The sequence below is a fragment of the Protopterus annectens genome, chromosome 8.part0 (assembly GCF_019279795.1).
Source record: "Protopterus annectens isolate FY-2018-M chromosome 8.part0, PAN1.0, whole genome shotgun sequence".
In the NCBI taxonomy this organism is placed as follows: domain Eukaryota; kingdom Metazoa; phylum Chordata; order Ceratodontiformes; family Protopteridae; genus Protopterus; species Protopterus annectens.
In genome coordinates, this window is record NC_056741.1 from 200,468,687 (window position 1) to 200,492,051 (window position 23,365).

Below are 23,365 nucleotides of genomic sequence, written 5' to 3' on the forward strand. Positions count from 1 at the left end.
GGCCTCCACTGCCGGAAATTTGAAGTATTACACAGTGAAGACTCTGGCTCTGATGCATCTTTCTTGCAGTTTTTATTGAATGGTTGTCTTTGTGACCAGCTTTATTTTAATATATATATCTATATATATATATATATATATATATATATATATATATATATATATATATGTGTGTGTGTGTGTGTATAGATATATCTCAGAGGCATGGCTAAGGCAGAATGACTGTAGCAGTTGCCCCGGGTGCATCATATGAACATCAGATGCAGATAGGGTGGTAATGCAGTACTGCAATTAAGAAATGAATCCTGATATTGTATTTGCAGACAGGGTAGAAGCGCTTTATCACATCATGTGTTTTACCATTCACTGTCAATACTGTATTTATGGTCAAGGCTTTAGCACTTTAGTGCTTTATATGTAGTGCTTCACAGTGTTTTGTAAGATTAATGTGTTCTTAACTTGAATATACTTGCATTTTGCATAAGCACTTCATCTTGTCATACCTACATTGTCTACTACCTCACTTTTTTCTGTAAGTTCAAAAAATCGCTTTAAGATTAATCCCTGTTTTATATACAAAAGTGGGTTCCTTCCCAACAACTGAAAGGATTTTGGGGTTGTTTTTAAAAATAGAGAAAAGAGGGTATCCGGCTAACATGTTGGAGACAAATTTAGAATATGTTAAAAATTAGTGGGGTATCAAATTTAAACCATTGCTAGATAATGCCTTATAGGTAAAAGAAACTTCGGAAGATGAGAAACAGTTTCATAGGGCTATGGTCATCCCATTTAGTGGACAGGTTAGACAAGTGCGAAAGATTTTTGAAAATAATTGAAAATATTAGACTAAGAAAAATGAATTGACAGTCATACTTAAATATGTTGTCAATGTATCCCCATATGAACTGCAGAAGTAGGCAATTTTGTGTGCATTGTGGGTACTGAGAAGAGCATTCTTGGCTTATATGACACACTGTGGCAATACTCACACTAATAAACTCTAGCTTTCCCCTAATATAAGAATGGGGTTCATTCCCATCATTGTTTAGTGTAACTAAAAAGGGAGAAACATGTTGGATTTATGATGTACTGACAACATTAATGATTCCAGATAGTAATTATGTACCCCACTATAAGCACAAGTCATATACTGGATCTAGATAGCAGTATTTTACAAACTTGTGACAAACTAAGAATGAGTCTTGCTAGTGTGGTTACCATAACATTTTTGACTGAAAGAGCATTTTTTATATAGACCATTTTGGTAGTGCTGTGTGATTTTATTTTCTGAGTTATATAGGAAAGCTTTCATTTGATGCAGCATTGTATATGCTGTTTTAAATTGAGGTATACAATATTAACAGACTCCTTTCTGAGTCTGCAAATCTGATTAACTTGTTTGTGAGTATGGATAACTTATACTAATTAAGAGTACCTACCTTTAGCCTGATGATCATAATTTTTCAGGGGCTTTGTCCCTGAATCTTTCCTCTGGAAGTTGAGAGATATGTGTCAGTCAGACACTGGAGGATGGAGTTTACTTGATATGTTTCACTTATTTGGTGTTTTTTTAAGTATGTAACCTGCAAAGAAGCTGTATAAAGGAAATGGGGGAGGGGTGAAAAGTCATGTATTCAGACCAAGTGCAGACAACAGTCCACAGAGTGAGATAATGCATGAACGTGGTACGTAACGGAATGTAGAGAGGGACTGAGTAAGAGGATAAACTAAACAGTGGGAAAGGGATCATCAAGAAATCTATGGATTAAAATGCCATCAGTCTCTGCATGGTCTAGAGCCATTCAAAAAGTATCCAATAATATAAATGAAATTCCCTTAGGGAATAATTCATCACAGTTCATAAGGTCATGGGATCAGGGTCAGGAATACAAGGGAACTGAGTTCCAAGACCAATTACAGCTTGCCAGTACCAGCCCTGATGCCGCAACTGTCTTTCTCAGGAAAGGTAAACAGGATGTTACCCACCCAATCTTCCAGTTTCATTTCAAAGATGCCTGTGTGCCAATAACTTAGCATAAAGTTTGTTACAGAGGTGATATTGTCATTTGGTAATACATTTGTCTGTACAGCATGTTGTATTTATATGCTGGTGGAAATGTTGGCATTAGTGGAACTGATATTGATATTGTAGCTAACTTTTTGTTCTTGCAAGAATCGTTACAGATACAAAAAAAATTGGGGCTCAACTACATTAACATAAAAATGCAGTGTTGATAAATACACACACACATGAGCAAGAATTTTATTATTAAGGTAGCAGAGGCCTTATATAAGTGCCCTAAATAAAAAAGAAGTCCACTGAAGATGATAGTACTGCAAAAAACAACGTGGATCGCATAAGGAAATCATACTTGAGGAAAGTTTGTAAGACAGCTCAAAATTTAGAGAAATTAAAAAATGTATATACATATGGAATCAGTGCATGCAAAGTATTTATAGATGTGGTTGTAGACATTATGTGATTTAGAGAGTGTGGGTGAACTTTACATGTATTGGAGGTGACACAAAGCTCACAATATTTTGATAGTGGGTACGTCAGACAGGAAAATAATATTGTTTGGATGGAATTTGCTTTTATTTGGGCTTTTTGTTTCGTACTGACAACAGGAAGAAAGGAAAAGAGTACGGACAGCAATAACATTGATCACATGGTGAAACATGCCCTAGCTTCAGTTCCTGTGACGTTGTTAGACAGGGAAATGACAACCTCTGAAGACACCCCCTTCACTGAGTACAGACTAAAAACTCAGAACCTGCTAAGCAGAGCTCTCACAGATAAGGGGATAAGATATCTATTCTGGAACAGAACTGCAAAAAGGTATCTGATTTGTATGACATCGCTATTAATAATATTATCAATACATGAACTACTCTGTGACCTTTAATTCAATACAGTTTGAGATATAGTCTTATTGTTCTTGGCTCCTATTTCCTGTATACAGTGAATTGTTGTCTATGGCTAAATTGTACTTCTGAGTGTCTTTTTGTATGAGTTTAAGTTTATGTAATTTTTATTATGAAATATACTAGCTTCTTAAAAAAATAAAATTAGTTAAAAGCAAAAACACAATTATTGTCTGGATCTTGCTCAGTTTTGTCATGTGATTAATGAGATGGAAAATGTATGCAGTATTTTCTGATTAATAAATATCTTGTATATTTTCCAGTAGTTATCTAATACATTTATATAGTATACAGTATAGCAGCCATTATCTAAGGTACACAAACTTTATCTGGCAAATGTATCTTGCATATGTTATAGAATCCAGAAGATTTACCTATTAAATCTAGTATACTGTAGCTGTTATGGTATAGTCAGATTCCTTTGCCTTGACGTCACTTTCCTTGAAATCACCAGTTTTTTAGTACATGATTATATATTCTTTTCAAGATATAGAATAAAAAGTACTAATTTCAGAACAATCATTGCCTAGTCTAATATAAACTTGTCTTTTTGAAATAGTCAACAGGGTCTAAGTATGACATTGAAAATCATATCATAAATTTCTCTTTACATGTCCTTGTCATTCCATCAGTGACATTATAAAGCGGACTTCTCCCAGCAGGAATAGTCATTCTAGGGGTGCATTCCAACTCAATAGGCATAAATTGAAGAACAAATTAGGGGATAGCATAGATAGGTACCTTCTCACTTGCATCTTAATCCAGCCATAAGTCATGACATAGAAGTTACTTCTGTTCAGGAATTCAAAATGCAGATGAGCTTTCTCATTTGGTTTGAGTATTGTAGGCATGGAATAACGTAGCTGTATTCCCAGAGTTGTGGAGCTAAACAGTATGTGCTAATATGTCCCATCACTACTAAAGTGAGCATTAAGCAGTGCAACTACTAGCAATGAGGCCTCACTACATGTACTTTCAGAATCCTCTGCGTCAATTAACAAAGAAGACTTGTTACTACACTGATTGTTTTCAGACCTCCCTACTCTTAGCTTGGTAGTAACTTGGTGAAGTTGCAGCTCCCTAGTACACCTCCATGAGTTGCAACTCATCACTCATTTTTTAACTTTGAAAATCAGTGATGGTGCAGCGTCTATGAGTGCATTATCAATTATTCAAAGATTTTGGGTGTTTCAATATTATCCATGAGTATGCAGCCATAGAGTTAGAATACTCAGGTAGGGGGGCATGCATGGCGGTGAAAGACCCAACATGGTGAATACAGGGGAGAGTGCCCCTTACAAAAACACTTTTTTATTTTGCTTTACATCTGGTTAAATCTTTGATAGGTTTGCTTTGTCCAACAAAAGGTTCATTTGGTTTTCAGTTGATGAGTCATTATGGAACCTTTTTTTCAACATTCTACAAGTATATTCTGTTTATGAATATCATATGAATGCCAAAAAAACTGAGAAGGAAGGAGGAGAAAACAGTGGTACAGCTATTGTACTTTGTTATTGTGCAGAGATGTAGGCAGTGAAGGCAGAACAGTTGAGAAAGCTAGAGGTGATGAAAATGAAGTACCTGAGATGGGTGGTAGGGTACTCACTGTGGAGCAGATGAAGAAATGAGGACTTCACAACACAAGCCAAAGTTCTCCAATTCTATAGAAGGTCAAAGGAAACAGTATATGGTGATTCTGGCAAATGTGCAATAAAGAAAAATACTATTTGATGAAGAGGATTTGGGACAGACAGGAAGAAGACAAGAGTTAATGAAGATGTCCAGTAAATAAATGCATGGACTGCATGAGAGAAGGCCTGAGACACTCAGGAGTGACTGTTGAAGAAGGTAGGTGAGTGGCACTGAATTGAATGTAGTAGCAATAGTTCATATAGCAGTCTGGCCCCATATAGAAAATTTGAAAAAAGGGTGTTGAGGATGATGATGATGCAGAATGTCATATATGATGCATTCAGTTTAATGGATTACATTACAGGTCTGTATGACTTTTCTGTACATTCTGTATAATGGTAAGAAAATGTATATAGTTTAACAATACTGTATATTACATAATACACAAATCTTGTTCCTCACATCTCTGAGGAAATTTGGTATTACACAGATATACAGATTCAAAAGTTAAGAAATTATAAATAAATTAAGGAAAACAGCATGGCTTATGACAGAAACAACATATTATTACCTTCAAGGATCTTCCATTACAATAATATATAATAGACTCTGCATTTATCATTTGTTGATAGAAGATTTGACAAGGACACATTCAGTTGTAAGTCAGCAAACATAATCACCATTGTGCAGTAATATTGCTTCAGTTCAGTCCAACCACAAAGAACACATTTATTTTTCTGAGTATCTCTACACAAGGAAAGTAAAATGGCATTGCACTTGATTTCATTTTACTGTTTTCATTGTGTAACTAAACCACTTTATTTAAACAGGTTTTAGGGTCCATTTTGTTAACTGCAGCAGTTATTCTTGTGAAAGAAGGTTGATTGGTGTCATTTTCTGAGTGTCAAATATCTGTGGCTCTTCCAGGGTTTTTTGATGGTTGGCCGTCTCATTTCTTTTGTTTTATATAATTGCTATTTATGGCACAGCCTAGCATGCCATTGCTGTCCACTCACTGATTTGGTGACATTTTCTACCTAAACTGAGTATTTCTAAATGAGTGAAGTAAAACCTATATTGTACTTGATTTTGTTTTGCAATTTCTGTGACTGGAACTGCTTCTCAAGCATTTGGAGTTTAGCTGCATTATTTTTCTTTAGCTAAAATAATTTGTTTAGCTAGGTGTTAAGGTTGTCTTAGAAATGACAGTAGTTATTCTTGTGAGACAGAGTTAATTGTTTCAATGTTCTAATTGTCTGAAAACCTCTGGTTCTTCCACAGTTGATTTTGATTGATTCTCTTATATTATTTTGTTTTATTGAATTTCTTTTTTTATGTGGTCTACAGCCAAGCTGCAATCTGTGCAGTAATTCCCTATTTGTAGCTGAATAGTGTGCAGTGAGTGCATTTTCATTTTTCCTTAAATTACTTGTCCCAAGTCATCATTGTTTCTCTGGCTTGTGACCAAAAAACAAGAAAAAATACAGCTCAAAAAGGAAACCGATAAAATTCAAAAGCACTTGTAAGGCAGTATGTCCAGTGTGAAATAAGCAATTTATTAAAAGGCCAGCAAAAAACGTAATGCTTTAACTTAATCACCGCATTTTTGTTTCAATACTACTTCAGATAAAATTCCACATAAAACTATCCCATTTATATATCATATAATATCATTTATATGGTAACATTTTGTACTTTTTTTTTTTAATTTTTAATTATTTATTTTTTTGTATTTTTGTCTACCTGCATTTTTGTGCTTTGGCCAATTGAGGGGAATAAAGAGTGATTAATATTCTGCTGTGTTAAATGCAGAAACATTTTAAGTTTTTAATTTTTTTTTTTTATATGCACCAACTTCTAACATTTATAAATTTATAAGTTTCTCATTTCACATATAGGATGCATTATTTATTTATAGCATCTGTAGAAGTACTGTGTTTATTTTTTAATATACTATTATTGGATGGTGTGTAATTGATAGGTGGAGGTTTTGATATATAACTAGAAATGTATGTGGAATTTCATCTGAAGAAGTAAACAAAAATGTGGTGATTCAGTTAAAGTGTTACATTTTAATAAATTGCTTATTTCACACTGGACATACTGCTTCACAAGTACTTTTGGATTTTATTGGTTTCTCTTTTGGGTTGCACTCGTTTCTTGTTTTTGTGTTTTTTGGTCCATGGAAGAGAGTGAAAGCAAGTAGTCTCAGGGTGCTATGGATTCATTTAAGGAATCTAATATTGTTGTTGAACTGAGGAAAGTGGCTGGCCAGCTTTCACAGTTTGTAGAACTGCTCATACCTGCATTTGGAACTTTAGTTTCAACTTTGAATGGCAGTTCTCTCCTTGGGAACCAAAAACAGTTGAGACCAATTAGAAGAGAAAGGCAGGAAAGTGAGAGGGAAGCAGCTGATTTTCAAGATGGTGGATGAGCAGCAGAGAATGAAAGAGATACATTTTTTTTCAGGATTGCAGGCTTTTTCTAACCTTTCTGACCCTATGCCTGGAAGGAATGGGGCCCATGAAGAAATAAACGGTGACTATTTGAAAAGGACTTTTCAAAAGGTGACTGTAATTATCACAATTTTTTTGATTTAATAATTTTTATTATATTAAAAACACACCAGTGTTTGACTGGTCTAATGATAATTTAGATAATTCTGCAGATGTGGTTATTGCAAAGGGACATACTTATGATTCTAATTGTCTGTTTTAACATGAAATTATGTTGAAATATTCTTGGTTGAAAATGCTTATTTGAGACAGTGCGCCAAGAAATGTATAATGCCTAAAGGCTTAAGAGTGTTTAAGTATCCTAGCAATGTAGTTGAAGGCAGCAATGAGTTTCATGATGAACTTTTGAAAATATTTGATGCATGTGGGCTAGAAATAGGTAATGCTATTATTAAGGAGAATGAAAAAAATAATTTTTTTATATAAGAAAAGACAAGAGGTTGATTGTAAATGATTTGCCTTTTACTGTTGATAAAAGAAAAAGTATTATGATATTATTGCTGTATTGATGCAAGGGACAATATAGAATATGGGGAAAAGAGAGCATACCCAAACAAAAAAGGCACTTTCTTTTGAAGAGAGATGGAAAGGAAAGAACCAATGTTAGAGAGACAAGTGATTAATGGGGAAAGGGGGTTTGAATAGAATAATTCTAGAGATGATAGGTCAATGCATTTCGTAGACCCTTTAGAATACCCCCTGAGGAGGTCTGAATGGATTTGGAACCATTCTTCCCCGAATTATTACTATAGACCCAACAGGGGGAGGGGCAAAGGAGGTGGAGAAATTAATACCAGGTGACCATCAAGTAATTAAAGAAGGGGCAAAATATGTGAAAAGCAATTACAATATTTATAGTTATAGTTCAGAAGTAGATACTGGTGTTTATTTTACATTGTTTTCTAAGGGGTTTACTTTTGTCCCTAGAAGGAAGGGTGACATCAGTAAAGTATTGATAGACTTAAAACTTTTTTTGAGGAAGAAGAATTTTGAAATATTGTTTGCTGGGAATAAACACCCTGAAACAGAGGGTGGCAAGTTATACAATAAAAGCACTTATAATCCCCCTCTACATCCGCAATTAAAGAACCTAGAAATGATTTTGGAGAGTCACTTAAGAAAAGGGCTTACTGAAAATAAGTTTAAGTCTAATTTAACTGTGGAAGAGAAAGATTTTACTGAGATGTATTCAAGGAAACAGGAACCTTAGAGTAATGAAGCGGACACGGGGGTGGGCCAGTGCTTATGAATAGCATTATTTATACTGTTAAAATGATGGAAATTCTTAACAATATGCACAAGTACATATAGTGTCTAAGAATGAGATTAATTTAGCCTATCATAAGATAGACTTTGTCCTTAGAGAGTTGCATCATGAGGGCTTGTTAAATAAAAAAAGTTTTTGACTACTTATACAATGTTGACCTTATTATTACAACCTTGTTTGGTATACTGAAGGTACACAAGGATTTAATTCCAACCTTGTTTGGTATACTGAAGGTACACAAGCATTTGGTAACCCCACCCCCCTCTTAGTCCAATACCTGCGGCAAATGGATCTAAGATACATCCCCTTGCCAAATGTTGGGATTATAAGATAACAAGAATTGTGGGGTAGAAATGAAAATATTTTAAAGGACACATGGGAACCTATTAAAAAGTCTTAAAAGTGAGGGTTATAGAAATGAGATTATTTTTGTAACCACAGACATGGTGGATTTATTCACCAATATACTCCATAATGAAGGTGTGGTTTGGTTCAAGGAAGAGTTAAGGAAAAGGAAGTGTATGTCAGAAAATGAAATTCAGGTTTGTGTAGACCTTATGAATTTAGTGTTAAAAAATAATTTGCTCCACTTTGAAGTGGAATTTTACGAACAGAGGTCTGGAGTAGCTGGGGGGGGGGGCTAGTTGTGCCCCCACTTTGGCAAACCTAATACTTTATGTATGGGAAAAGAAATAATTTATAATTCAAATTATACTGGATCTTGGACTTTATATAAGAGATTCCTGGATGCTATTTTTTAGGTGGATTGCAAGGAGAGGTTAATGGAATTTATTAAATATATTAATGGAACTACCCATTTTCTAAAATTCATCCACAAAATAAATGAAGAAGTCCTGAATTATTTGGATGTGTCTATTACCAAAGTTTTAAGCACAAGAGATTTAAGTGTAAGATTTATAGGAAGAATACTTTCACTAACTCTTATTTATATTATACAAGTGATCATCCCTTTAGACAAAAAAGGAATCTAGTAAAAGGGCAATATGTCCGTATAAATGGAACGTGATCAGATGACAATGATTTTGTCCAGAAAAGTAGACACTTGAAGATTAAGTTTCTTGAAGGGAAATACCCAGAGAACTTAATAGATTAGGTACAGGAAGACATTACAGTGGGTAGAAAAGACAAATATTGACCCATACTAGGTTTGGGTGAAGCTGGTGAAAATGTTAGTAAGGATACAAATAGTGATGAGAGGGGTGGTAGTACGGATGGTGATTTTGCCATAGATTATAATGGGGGTGCCAAAGTAATTACTAAGGTTGTTAGGGAGGGGTGGAGGAAATTTTCTTAGTTTTTTGATTTGGATGTGCTTTTTAAGAATCCCCTCAATATACCGTATAGGAGGGCCTAGAATACAAAGGACCTGGTGGAACGTAAGGTTAGGACTAAGGGCAATAAAAGGCTAGATACGTTTAAGTATGGTGCGTTTGCCCAGTGTACCAATATTGCCCATAAAGAAAGTGTTTTTTGACAAGTAGGAACAAAGTTATTAAAGGGACGTCCTTTTCTAATTGCAATAGTCAGGGATTAGTGTGTCTGGCTACTTGTGAATGCTGTAATGCATTCGATATTGGTCAAACAAAACGGACCCTAAGGAGAAGAATATATGAAAACTACTATGATATAAAAAACTAAGGATTTCTATGTTAAAAATGAGAGCTGCTAGATTGTGAATTACTTGTTATATGGTAACATTTTTGTACTTTATTTCTTATTTATTTATTTATTTTTTATGTCCACCTGCATTTTTGTGCTATGACCGCGAGAAGGTAGCAAAGAGAGATTAATATTTTGCTATGTTAAATGCAGAAAGGTTTTAAGTTTTTAACTTACTTATATAATATTTTTTATATGCAAAAAATGTTTTATAAGCAGCAGCTTCTAACATTTATAAATGTATAAGTTACTTATCTCATCTATAGGGTGCATTATTTATTTATAGCATCTGTAGAAGTACTGTGCTTATTTTTTAAATGTGTTACTACTTTTAATGAGTGTTTGACTATTATTGGATGGAGTGTAATTGATAGGTGGAGTTTTTGATATATAAATAGAATAGTTTTATGTGGAATTTCATCTGAAGAAGTCTTGAAACAAAAATGCGGTGATTCAGTTAAAGTGTTAAGTTTAAATAAATTGCTTATTTTATACTGGACATACTGCTTCACAAGTGTTTTCAGATTTTATTGTTTCTCTGGTTTGTGAGTTACTTGATTTTACTGAGGACAGCATTTGCTTATTGCAGCTTCTCTGCTCTGATTTACTTGTAGCTGTGCGGGATGTGTCATTACACTGTATCTTGTAGCATTCACACCACTTAGCCAATACCATTTAGCATTCTTGTACACATAGCCAGGCAATACTTAATGCACTGGATAAAATAGAGGGAAAGCCAACTTGTTTCCCTTCTGTCATTACCATCCTAGCACCTGACATCTTAAGGAAGTATGGTAACTTTCTTATGTTTACTGGTAACAAATGCCTTCTTAACCCAGAAATGTCTTGTGTGAAGGGTGCAAATACTTTGCTAATATGGCAGCATCCCACTCACAAACATTAATACATAGTGAGCATCACTGAGGTGCACTCTATTCTCAATCACTACTGTATCTGCAACACAGTACACTAAAACGTCATATGCTGATTGCATAAAAAATCCTTGCCACATTTTCCTTGAACTTGTAAGAACAGGCTTCAGCATAAGTCCTTCAACTCATCTACTGCATTCACACTTACAACAAGTTACCATCAGCATAGCTGATTCCAGTCAAATAATGTTAAAGTAACGTCTTATAAAAATGCATTAATAACTGGTGACTCACGTTTTATGTGAAACAATTCTCCACTCACTAGATTTGACAAGAATAGGGTTACTGTCAGCTGCCTCTTGGGTTCTAGGATCATAGACATTACAAGGGCCCTCTAGGCCTTTTCTTTTCCTGATATGAGTATGACATAACAGTGTATGGTTCATGTTGAAGTGAATGGTCTGGGATCTAAAACCTCAACAGACATGCAGAGATACATGTCAGAACTCTAGGCATATGATGGATGCAGGTAAGACTCTGTTTCTAAGTGGGGTTCTTCCTAACTAGTGTTATTCCAGGGAGATTTGTCATGCATTATTCTGGAAAAAGATGATATATAGTCCTCCTTGTTCTTCAAGGCGTGTCCTACATCTCTTCTTCATAGGTTTCTGTTTACTGACAAAAAGCTCTTGCTGCCCCCATAGTACTTTATTTAGGCAGACCCCTTTTAATGAACAGCCCATCTTAGCAAATTCAACTGGAACACACTAAGGTGGCTGTTCTCAATGCCAGTAGTTTCAGTAGCAAATTGCCTTATACTGATCTGCTCCTACATCTGGAACATGCTCATGTATGTATAGTTTAAAGTAAAGAAAACTCTCTCAACATAACAAGGTAATGCACCATGCCTTCATGCCTGATGGAAAATGTGATGGCATTTTCATCACGTCATGGATGCATATAGTTTGTACTGATACCCAGAAAAAACACAATCCAGCCTCAAAAGCCTCAGTTTACCATGGACAAGACAACCTACCATCTTATATCATTCTACAACCCCCCATCTCTCTTCATACGATCATGTTAGATATCTGGAAGATTTACAAGAAATTCCTATAAGCAATAAGTCCATAATGTTAGATAACTTTAGCTTCCTAGCCATAAACTGAAGCAATTATATCCCTAATATGTCCACAAATTAGTGGATTTGAGAAATAAGATTTCCCTGGACCATGTAGTTAGTGAACTCACTAAAGGTCAAACTGTTCTGGATCTACTCCTAACTAATATTGACATTTCCTTTTTCACTCCCAAGTCTCTGCTTCTCCAGTAAAGTCAGACCATAAACTCATAACATTTACACTCAAAACCACAGTCTCCCTCTAATTACCAATGTCTCCATATTCAAGAACGTCAGAATGGCAAACCTTATACAGTTACATGATTAAAACTATAAATTTACCTCTGATATTGCTATTATTGAAAGCAACATAGTATACAACTTTGGTAAGAAATGTTATGCCTCCTTAAACAATCACACACATCTAGAGCCAAATGCAGAAGGAATTTAAAAGCAGCCATTCGCATGGCCAGTTGACAAAAGAAAGTTATAACAAGAGAGGAAAAAAAATCACTTTAATTGGAAAAACATGATAAGAACTCCTCAGAATGATAACAGCATAAGAAAATTACCAAGAAAATAAAAAGCATTGTAAGAACAATCAAAGGAACCCATGAATGGAGATTAGCTTCTGCAACAAAAGTAGCTATAACTCCTTCTTCAGCTAGGTAAGAAAACCAAGGAATAATGCTCATTATTGCTCTAAATTTGTCCTTAATCAGAGCTCCCGCTATGCCACAAAGGCATTGTAAATATACTAGAAAACAAGGTCTCTGCAAACTTTACCCACAGAACACCTATTGTAGCCACACCCATCCCAGATTCTCATATCCCCTCCAATCACTGATATAGAATGTATTAATGTATTATCTAAAACCAAATACACTTCCTCCATAGACTGTGATTACATACTTGTGTGCCTATCAAATGTTGTCGAATAGGCTGTTGATGAACCTCTCCTTAAGCTTTTTAACCTAAGCCAAGCTACTCATGTACCTGGTGCACTGTAATGGTGCAGCCCCTCTATATAGCCTTATTATTGATGGTTGACGTTACAGGCCAATCAGACTTATGAACCTAATGTGTAAGGCTATGGAGCATATCATAACTGAGCTCATTAATTATGTTATTAAAATTTCATTACAGTTGATTCTCAGGAAATTGGTTTCATCAAAGGGAGATCATGCTTGTTAAATTTTGTTAACTTCTACAGGAATACTGTACAAGCTGTCGGCAGTACTTATGCTGTTCACACAGCTAATATTGATCTGAAAAAAGCATCAATCTCATACTTCATGCTGGAACTGTAAGCAAGCTATCACTCTTTAACATCAATCTTGATGTGGTAAGATGGACTGTCAATTGTCTGAAGACAGAAGCCATAGACATTCATTATTATGATCACTGCTGCACTAACATTAGCTATATTGGTTATTATCATGATAAAGGTATAGCAGCTGACCAGCTTTCAAAGTTTCAGGCACCTTCCATGTACCCAAACTGTTAGTCAGCTTGAGTGCCATATCCTACAGACCTTTTGTGTCAACAGTGAGAAGGAGGCTAATGCCCTGAAAAGGCCAATGCCAGGAAAATAAAAATGCTGGTCATTACTCTGGCAATAAAAACATATAAAAAAGGGTGATTAAGGGAAGGAATGGGTACTGCAGAGTAACATTCAAATATCTACTGTTATGGTAACATTATTTATCCAGCTGTACTATGTTCATCATTATAAGTTGAGTAAAACCTCATCTGCTGTACTTTGTGTGTTATAGATCCTTAAGGTACGCTCTGTGCCTCACCTGCTGCACTGTTAACAATCCAGTGGTTCTTACACTCATATATCTCAATAAGACGAACAACTCATTTAATACCTACAGCCAGAGATCTGAACTTTTTTCAGCAGAAAATACAATGTGATGGAGAGATCGATTTATCACCCAGCTCCTCCCCTTGTTTAGAATAAACTTTTTTCTCATTAGGTTAAACAATGTGATTCTACATCTTCCTTGTAATTAAACTTGGGCACCTAAATGAGTGCTCTTAAATTTATTCTGGGTCAAACTGTCCTTATGAATCCTTGAGAAAGGAGGTAAAGCCTGAGGCTAGGTACCGAGAAGGTGCACACAGCCATTAAACTAAATATCCTTGAAACACCTATGAATCCTATGAATGAATATGTGTGAGACACTTCTATGTTGCTTTTCTAAACATGTCCTTCTTGGCTATTTGCAGAAGCCAAGAAGATGTGAAACAGTCTTTGTAAGTACAGCTATTTCACTCAGAATTCATTAACTACTGCATTAAAATATATTGTGGTCCCATTGTCAATGTTGTATCTGTTTAGTGAATTATCTTTTTGTACTTTGCAAGCTTGCTGCATTCACAGAAGTTTGATGCCATTTCTAGACTGTAAGTAGTTTATCTTTAATCCTGCAGTACTGCCTGTATTTACTGAATTGTGGTACTTATTTGCCAAATATATTACAATTTCTTTTGTTGTGTTACTGCGGCTTGTTGCATGTTGTATATATGTGATAGTACTGCTAGTTTTGTGAATAACTTCATATATGTAAAAATCTATGGATCACTGTAAGCTTAATCCACAAATTTAAAAACAATCTGTATATAATTAGTATTATGCATTCACTGCAGTTTTGCTTGGAAATGGTCTATGACCAACCCACTTGGTTCACCAATAACTTTTAAGCAAAATGGCAAAGTAATAATCATATGAAGATAAATATTATCCTTGAAATTAAAAATTTTTACAATGAGCTTTTTCTCTTACACATCAGATGGACTGTATAACAAAATTAAAATATTATTATATTTTGTGGAAAAGCCATATGTTGTATACCTTGTTGTTGAAACATTTGACAACTGAAAAGTCAAAACTGTCAGCCATAGCTGCACCATTTGGAAGTACTGCATAGGCAAGAACCCGAGCAATAGGGGAAACATCTGCAGTGACTGTCAGAGTGATGTCAAAGGATCCATATATGTCTGAAAGTGAGGAGAGACCACAATGTAGTTATTTTCTGTGACTTAAAATATCATATCTTGAAAAACGTACATTAACATAATACTCATTTCATGCATAACTCATAGAGTCATAATAAATTAACATTGTTTGAAAAGCTAATAAATCATTTTAACATCCCTTTGTAAAATGAGCAAAAGAATGCAGATTTTGACAGAAAATAAGGACAAAATGACCATCATGTCAGCTTTTGCTGTATATTTTACATCACATTTACCACAGCAATACACCCTATCCTTCTTGTCTTCTGGAAAGCATATCTAGCCTTCTCCTTTCTATGAAGTAACACTTCATCATTTCTTCTCGGAGCTGTACAACTAGCATTCTGTGTTTGTATTTTGCTCTTATATGTATTGTTCTCAAATTAAGTATTTTCTTCGACTCACTCAGCTTCCCTTGAGGTAGCTGATACTTTTCTGTAACTCTCGCATCTTCTTCCTTCCTGATTGACTTTGCATTGCTTGTTACTATCTTCCTTCATCAGACATCTCCTAAAATAAGTTATCCGTCGCTCAGTATACTGATGCTCATTAAGTGTGCAGCTTCATTTTCTTTGTCCTCATCTAAACTGTACATTAAGATTCTACACACAAATGCAATATGAACTGTTAATATTCTTTCCATGTTTCTTCTTGTATATCTTACTATGACATTACCTTTCTTTATCTGCCAGCTTACATTCAGTATTGTAATGTAATGACTCCCTCCCCCACTCATCTTTTATTTCTAATCCAACATCGTCTACGGCACTGTAATCCACACTTTGCTTTCTCATTCCAAGATGCATGATTTTACAAAGAATTTTAAGTTGCTATATTTTTGTTTCTTTCTCCATCCTTGAAAATGATTGCAAAAAAGTTCTGAATTGTTTTATCATCAGAAAATAGAGTAGACCAGCCAGAGAACATAATCTCATATACAAGCAGAATTCTCTTTACCTTAGATTCATTTCATGACTTCAGAGTAGAAATGATATACCTAAAATTAAATCATGACAACAGGAGTTATTTTATTATTTTTTTATGATCACATTCTGTAACTGTCTTGTCAAATGTGATCACAAAAGTATGGGCACAATTGTCAAAAATAAGCACATTCAAAAATCTTGTTTTCAGAAAGAAAACCTCTGACATGGATGGCTGTACTACTCACCCCTGCTACTTATATATGTATATTTATATATATATATATATATATATATATATATATATATATATATATATTACATCACACACACACACACACACACACATATATATATCTAAATATATATATATATCTAAATATATATATATATATATATATATATATATATATATATGGGAACACTTCACATAATCGAATTATTGAAATCTCGAATTTCATATGGTCAAGACCATATGATCGAGATTTTAATAAATCGAATGTGTGTAGTGTTTAGAAATAAGACTTTACTTACCTTAATACATTACGTGCACACAGAGGCAAGTATTGTTGTACGCCTTGTGTGTACGTAATGTTTTATTTGTTTTGTGGTGTTGGCAGGAAGTGAGAAATCTCCCGTTTTGCGCTTCCGCATACAGCGCAAGACGGGAGATTTCCCATCTCCCCACTGTAGCGCGATCTTGGAGTTGGTATATTTAAGTAGGGGGGCACAGCCCCCCACATGGGGGGGTGCAGGGAAGCCCCTGCAAAAGCAGTTTGTGGGTTTTTTATGGTTTCCCTTCAGAAGTTCAAGTTTCCGGAACTCCAGCTTTTCCTTTCAGTTATTTGCAGTTCGAGATTTCGGAAATTCTATCTTCTGAAGTGAATCCATATATATATATATATATATATATATATATATATATATATATATATATATATATATTACACACACACACACACCACACATATATATATATATATATATATATATATATATATATATATATATATATATATATATATATATATATATATATATACATATATATATAAAACCATATATGAATTCCAGGATCACTATATCTTGGGGAAGAAAAACATCCCAAAGATCTGGAATGACATATTAATGACTTCACATTAGAATCCTAATCATCAGTATGCTAAATCCATGTCTGACATCCTACTAAAATATTAAAATTATTCCTATCATCTAGCATGACATTTGATCAGAAAAAATAAGGTAATGCCATTTTTAAATAAATATAAAGTAATGTCATGACTTTTAATGACCTTCTGAATAAAGCTACATACAAAAATGGCACCATTTGATTAACAATAATACCTTAACCTGTAGCTCATTATACAAGTAGGGTGGACTTCATGTGCTGCTTGCTAGAATGACATACCATCTGAAATGTGCATACGAGAGGGTAATAACTGGAAAACACACCAAAAAAGTTTCTATCATAATTTTTTATTATCAGTACACTACAATTACCACTATTTATTTTATTCTAAGAAATTCTTAAAAACATAAATGGCTAGCACCATCCTATCAGGAAACAATGCCCCTTATATCATCCTACCCTCACCATAACCTTTACACCACCCCCTTTCCCTGCTCCTAATCCTATCCCTACATATTAAATTACTAAAAAAAAAAAAACACTTTCCATAACAGAATTACTAAGCAAGACAAAAGGACAGAAAACACCCACAATACCAGTCAGGAACAACACTAAATTAATCCACCTTAGTTACTCTAACCCACACCGCTTGCTATAATGCAGGCTTTTACATTAGCAAAACTGCCACTTAGTCAGTTACTCATTCCTGCACCTCTATACTCCTGTATGCCTACAGTATATAAAGCTCGTATTTAATCAAACGTGATTACAAATGTGTCTGTTTGCTCTTTTATAATCACTCATTACTCTTCTAACCTATGTATTTCTAGCAAATGAATGACAAGAGTATAATAATATACAACAGAAGAAATATTTATTAAAATAGGAGTTTATAGGTTCATAGGTTCATACTAGGCTATCTGCCCTAGGGCATTTACAAGCCTAGCCAGAGTGTGTTTGGCTTTTGCCACTCATTTTAAAATGAATTTTGCTATGCCGTTTTTCGAGGTTAGTATACTATGCATCTGTCTAACAGTGACACAGAAGTGATACCCGGGGTAAACCTATGATCTCCCATCCACTCATCAAGATTCCTCTTGAAGAGAGTCAATGAGGGACTCTGCCTAACCTGGACTGGGATTTTATTCCAGAGTGAAGGGAGCCTCTGGGTTATGAATCTGTCCCTCCAGCATGTCCTATTTATTTCAGTGCTGAGGTTCAAGTCTCTCGAGCTCATAGTTTGATGGGATTTGGATTTTCTGAGGTGCAGCATGTCCATTAATTCCGGGTTGGACATGGCTTTATACGTCAGGCACAGATCGCCTCTGAGCAGGCGGTATGCCACTGAGTAGAGCTGGAGTTTCTTTAACCGGGCAGCATATGGCATCTGTTTGAGCCCTTTGATCATCTTGGCAAGGTACTTTTGGGGTCCTTCCAGTTGCTGCAGGTGTCTGGTAAGGTACATCCCAAAAGGGGCATTGTACTCAATTATGGGCCTGATGAGGGATGAGTAAAGAGGCACGATGACCTCCCCTGATCTAGATGTGAATCCCTTCATGATTAGGTGGGCTATATAAAATGATTTTCTAACCACTTTGGCCACGTGGTTGTCGAATGAGAGATTGCTATCAACTTGGGTCCCCAGGTCCCTAATTACTTCTTCCATACTTAATGGATTACCATCTGTGTGGTAATTTGTGGGCACTTTGTTTTTGCCAAAGGGGATGACTATACACTTTTTGGCATTTAGCTTGAGGCCATGGCTCTGCCACCAGTTGTCTGCTTCTATGAGGCCCTTTTGGAGGATGCTTGTGTCAGCTGTAGAGTCGATTATGGTGCCCAGTTTGCAGTCATCTGCGAACTTGGTCAGCCACAGTCCTTCCGTGTTGGCCTGTACCTCCGAGAAATATATACTGAACAAGAGAGGTCCCAGGACTGAGCCTTGTCAGATGCCACTTGTAACTGGTTTGGAGTCTGACATGGCTTCAGCAATTCTAACCATGTGGGTTCTGTCCTTGAGCCAGTTTGCAACCCATCTAGTGGCATAGGGGTTTATGTTTAAGCTGGTGAGCTTATCTATAATGCCCGAGTGGGGTATTGTATCAAAGGCTTTTGCGAGGTCCAGGTAGGCTGTGTGGACCACCTTCCCCTCGTCAATGGCCTTGGTGACTGTTTCAAAGAAATCAACCAGGTTTAAGAGGCAGGATCTGCCCTTAAAGCCGAACTGGGTAGGATCCAGTGTCGGTAGGTCCCCAATATCTTCATTTATGAGGTCCATGATGATCTTTTCCATAAGCTTTGCAGACCAAGCTAGTCAGGCTTATGGGGCGATAGTTTCCAGGATCCGTTGAGGCACCACCTTTGTGGAGTAGGACCACTGTTGCTGTACACCACTCTTTGGGTACATAACCTGTAGTAAGGCTGAGATTGAACAGTAGTTTTATGTTTGGGTTTAGTTCTTCTTGGAGTTCATGTAGGACGCAGCCCAGGACACCATCTGGTCCCATTGATGATGTATTTTTTGCTTTGGAGAGGGCGGCTCTTACCTGAGCATCTGAAATGTCAGGGGGGCAGCACTCTGCTGGGATAGATATTTGCCCTTTTGGTGGGGAAGGGGGGGTGGGAGTAGTTTGAGCTGAACCTGTCAGCTAGGATGTTGGCAATGTCTGTGGGTTCGGTGTATTTTTTTGTCATTTTGGCCTAATTCTGAGCATATCTGGGAATTCCCACCCAGGTTTCTAACATAACTAAAGAAAGTCTTGTGATTATCCTTAGTGTCCTGTGCAATTTTTCTCTCGAAGCTGGCCTTAGATGTTTTTATGAGTGCCCGTAGTTTTTTGCTATTACTGATCAGAGATGCCTTCCCTTTTTGGGATTTTGTTCTATCATGTAGTAACTTCCTCCTTCTATTGTATAGTTTGTTTATGGTGGGGTCCACTAGACAGGACGCCTGCCTTTGGAGGACTGGGTCTTAGTTTTGTTTGGGATTGCATGATCCATGCATTCCTGAAGGTGTTCATAGAATGTGTTTATAAAGGATTCTGCGGTCTGGGCCATATTTTCCACAGGCCCGGGGGCTTTAAAGGATTCCACCTCGGTTTTGAGGAGTGTGAAATTTGCTTTAGAGAAGTTGTTAACCGTGAGGGTCCGACTGGACACAGGTCCATTTTCAGCGGAGGTCCGGGGAGAAAAGCTCCATGTTACACTCTTAGCAATTATACAGTTCTAAGCAAGTTTTAAGAACAAATTTAGGTGTTACATTATTTAGAGTAGTACAAAAGTGAAAATTCCACAGTATATAATGCATTTGTTAGAAGTAATAAGTAGTAGAAAATTAAGAATTTTTTTTTATCTATATTCTCATCCACAATAAATTAGCATTTATAGAGACATAGATACATATATACATGCGTATATATATATATATATATATATATATATATATATACACACACACACACACATTATAGACATATATATATATATATATATATATATATATATATATATATATATATATATATAAAGTTCACCAAAACACAAACTATCCGCTATTCTGTCCAATAAAGGGTTTTCCTCCAAACTGCAACAAATATTCCACCACCGATAGTGAAAGGAATATATTTATTGTTAAAACAGTTCAAACACAGTAATCAGCAGCAAACAACACCAGCAAATAATCTTCCAAATGAACCATTAGATTGAGCGCGCTTTCGTCCATAAGCTACTGGACTTCATCAGAATCTAAACATTCCTTGGGATGCAAACCTTAAATATGCATCTGAAAATATTTATTCAATTAACCATCAATTAATAATTGGTTCAAGTTAACCTTTTTAAAGGCATATTGTGTGGTAAAGCAGTACCTATTGTAATATGAAATATGTAAAAAGTGTGTGTGCCAAGAAAATATATACACACAGAAAATATTTTTGTATATACACATAAAAAATGTTTAAATATATATAATAAATAAATTAATTAAAATTACTTATTGGTGTATCATTATTGGTAATCATTCAGGTAAAATTGTTGTTATAAATATATCGTGTTATACACAGTACATAAAGTTAAAATAGAAAATAAAAATATGCTCATGTACAAATGAATATATAAATATATAAATAACATAAATATATATAAATGTATATAAATACATAAATATACATAAATAGGCTGTGGGTAATGATAAATCTACTTAATGTTATTGTATATAATATGATTTTACATGATATTTACATACTCTGTTTTGGGTTACTGGCTAGCAGTTTGAGAACTGGTTTTATCGATAAATGGTCATTCAGGCCCTTATGGCAGCATACATCCAATCTCATCTGCCAAATAAGTTCCCTATATTCCAAAAATGTTTCCCAGTCTCCCCCTCTATCACAGGCCTTCACTTCTTCCAATACCCAAAACTTAATGTTGGCATTTTTGCATTTACTGACATGTCTATATAGGGCATTTTTTTTCATTTTTCTTTGTTATATCCCTCATATGTTCATATATTCTAGATCTTAATTGTCTTTTGATTTTCCCCACGTAGTATGCCCAGCATTCCAAACAGTATGCCAGGTATACTACCCCCTTAGTGTAACAACTATGGTATTTATTACTTTTAAATTTGTGTCCTGTACTTTTCAACCATAATTCCTTACTACCTGTCAAAAAGGAACATTGTGCACACCTTCCACACTTGAATGTACCTGACTTGGATTGTGCTCCCTGTTCATTATATGCACTTTTCTTAATTTCAAACATTTTCTTTAAGTTTATGTTTTTCCTGTAACAAAATTTTAATGGTTGTTGGAATATTGATGGCTTATTAGTCATTCTAGAAAAAATATTCCATACCTCATTAATACCTTTTCTTAGCCATCCTAAACCATAGTAATAAGTTAGTGTCAATCGGGGTATAGTCCTTACATGGGTGTCCACCATACTTTCATCATTATTAATAATAATAATAGTAGACTCATTTCCATTAATATTTGTCATAGGGGTATTTCCCAAAAGTGGCTTGTATTTTATATTTCGTTGTTTCATGACATCTTTTTTAACCTTCTTTATCAGACTATCAGGGTAACCTCTTTCACTAAATAAGTTTTGGATTGTCCTCATTTCTTCCATAAATTCTCCCCTGTCACTTGTCATTCTAGAGGCCCTTATCATTTGCCCCTTCACCACATTTCTCTTCAAAAACAGGGGGTGGTATATATACACACACATACATATATATATATATATATATATATATATATATATATATATATATATAGATATATATATATATATGTATATTTATATATACACATATATATGCTGATAACCACACATCAAGAATATAGATATTGAAGTAAGACCAAGATGAGAATATGAAGTTCTCTGATAAGGTTTATACCTTTCTCAGATACAGATTATAGCCTATATCAGGTACAGATTTTAGTATTGCAGTGAACAGGTGATAGTATGTTTTATCCTATTGTAATGATGCTGAGTTTGGATGAAAAGCAAGGATATTAGTAGGGCTATGTAAGGAAAATGTCACAGAGAAGCAGAATCTTTGCAACTGTGTAAAGTTATTGTTTACCCTGGGTAGTAGCAAGAGCAGAGACAACTGTTTGAATAATGGGATTTCAGGAGGTGTTTGAATTGGGTACTCGAAGAAGTGGTAGTTATGTGGCTTGGAAGTGAGTTCCAATATTGTGCAGGCAAAGAGAGATTTTTCTGCTTCATTTTTATGTCTGATTACATGAATGAGGTTTTGGCTGCTGGATCTTAGGGCTCTAGAGGTGTTGTGGGGCTGAATTAGTAGCTGGAGTGCCGGTGTTTTCTCAGGGTAGTAATAAAGTTTATGTGCTACTGTGGCTTGTTGAAGACGTAGCAGCTGAGGAAGCTCCAGCCACTTGAGTTGCATTAGGGAATGACAATAATGGGACCTATTTGTGGAGTCTGTAGCAATCTTGTTGTAACACGATTCCATTTTGCGAAGTTTAATAAGGTGAAGATTAGTTAGGATAGGGGAGGCATAAAGAAGGATAGAGACAAGGTGGGTTCTAGCAATAGTAGCTTTTGTCTGTTTAGCCATGAACTTTTTATTTCTATAGAGGAGTCCTAATTTTCTGTTCACTTTTTTGATGGTTTGTGCTATGTGGATATCAAATTTCAGGTGATTATCAATCTCTACTCCTAGTAGTTTTGTGTTCTTGGTTGGCGTGATTTGAATATTATTTTTTGAGTTTATGATGAGGCTATAGTTTGGGTTAGATGATCTGCC

At 35.3% G+C, this 23,365-nt stretch overlaps 1 protein-coding gene across 1 annotated transcript in view; it reads right to left on the reverse strand.

The window, feature by feature from the left end:
- LOC122808699 (alpha-2-macroglobulin-like protein 1) overlaps positions 1–23,365 on the reverse strand; it is a 1,234,219-nt gene that overhangs the window by 598,237 nt on the left and 612,617 nt on the right. The window contains exon 14 of the mRNA XM_044079685.1: positions 14,873–15,018. Within this exon, the coding sequence (XP_043935620.1) occupies positions 14,873–15,018 (146 nt within the window). The remainder of the gene's footprint in view (positions 1–14,872; positions 15,019–23,365) is intronic.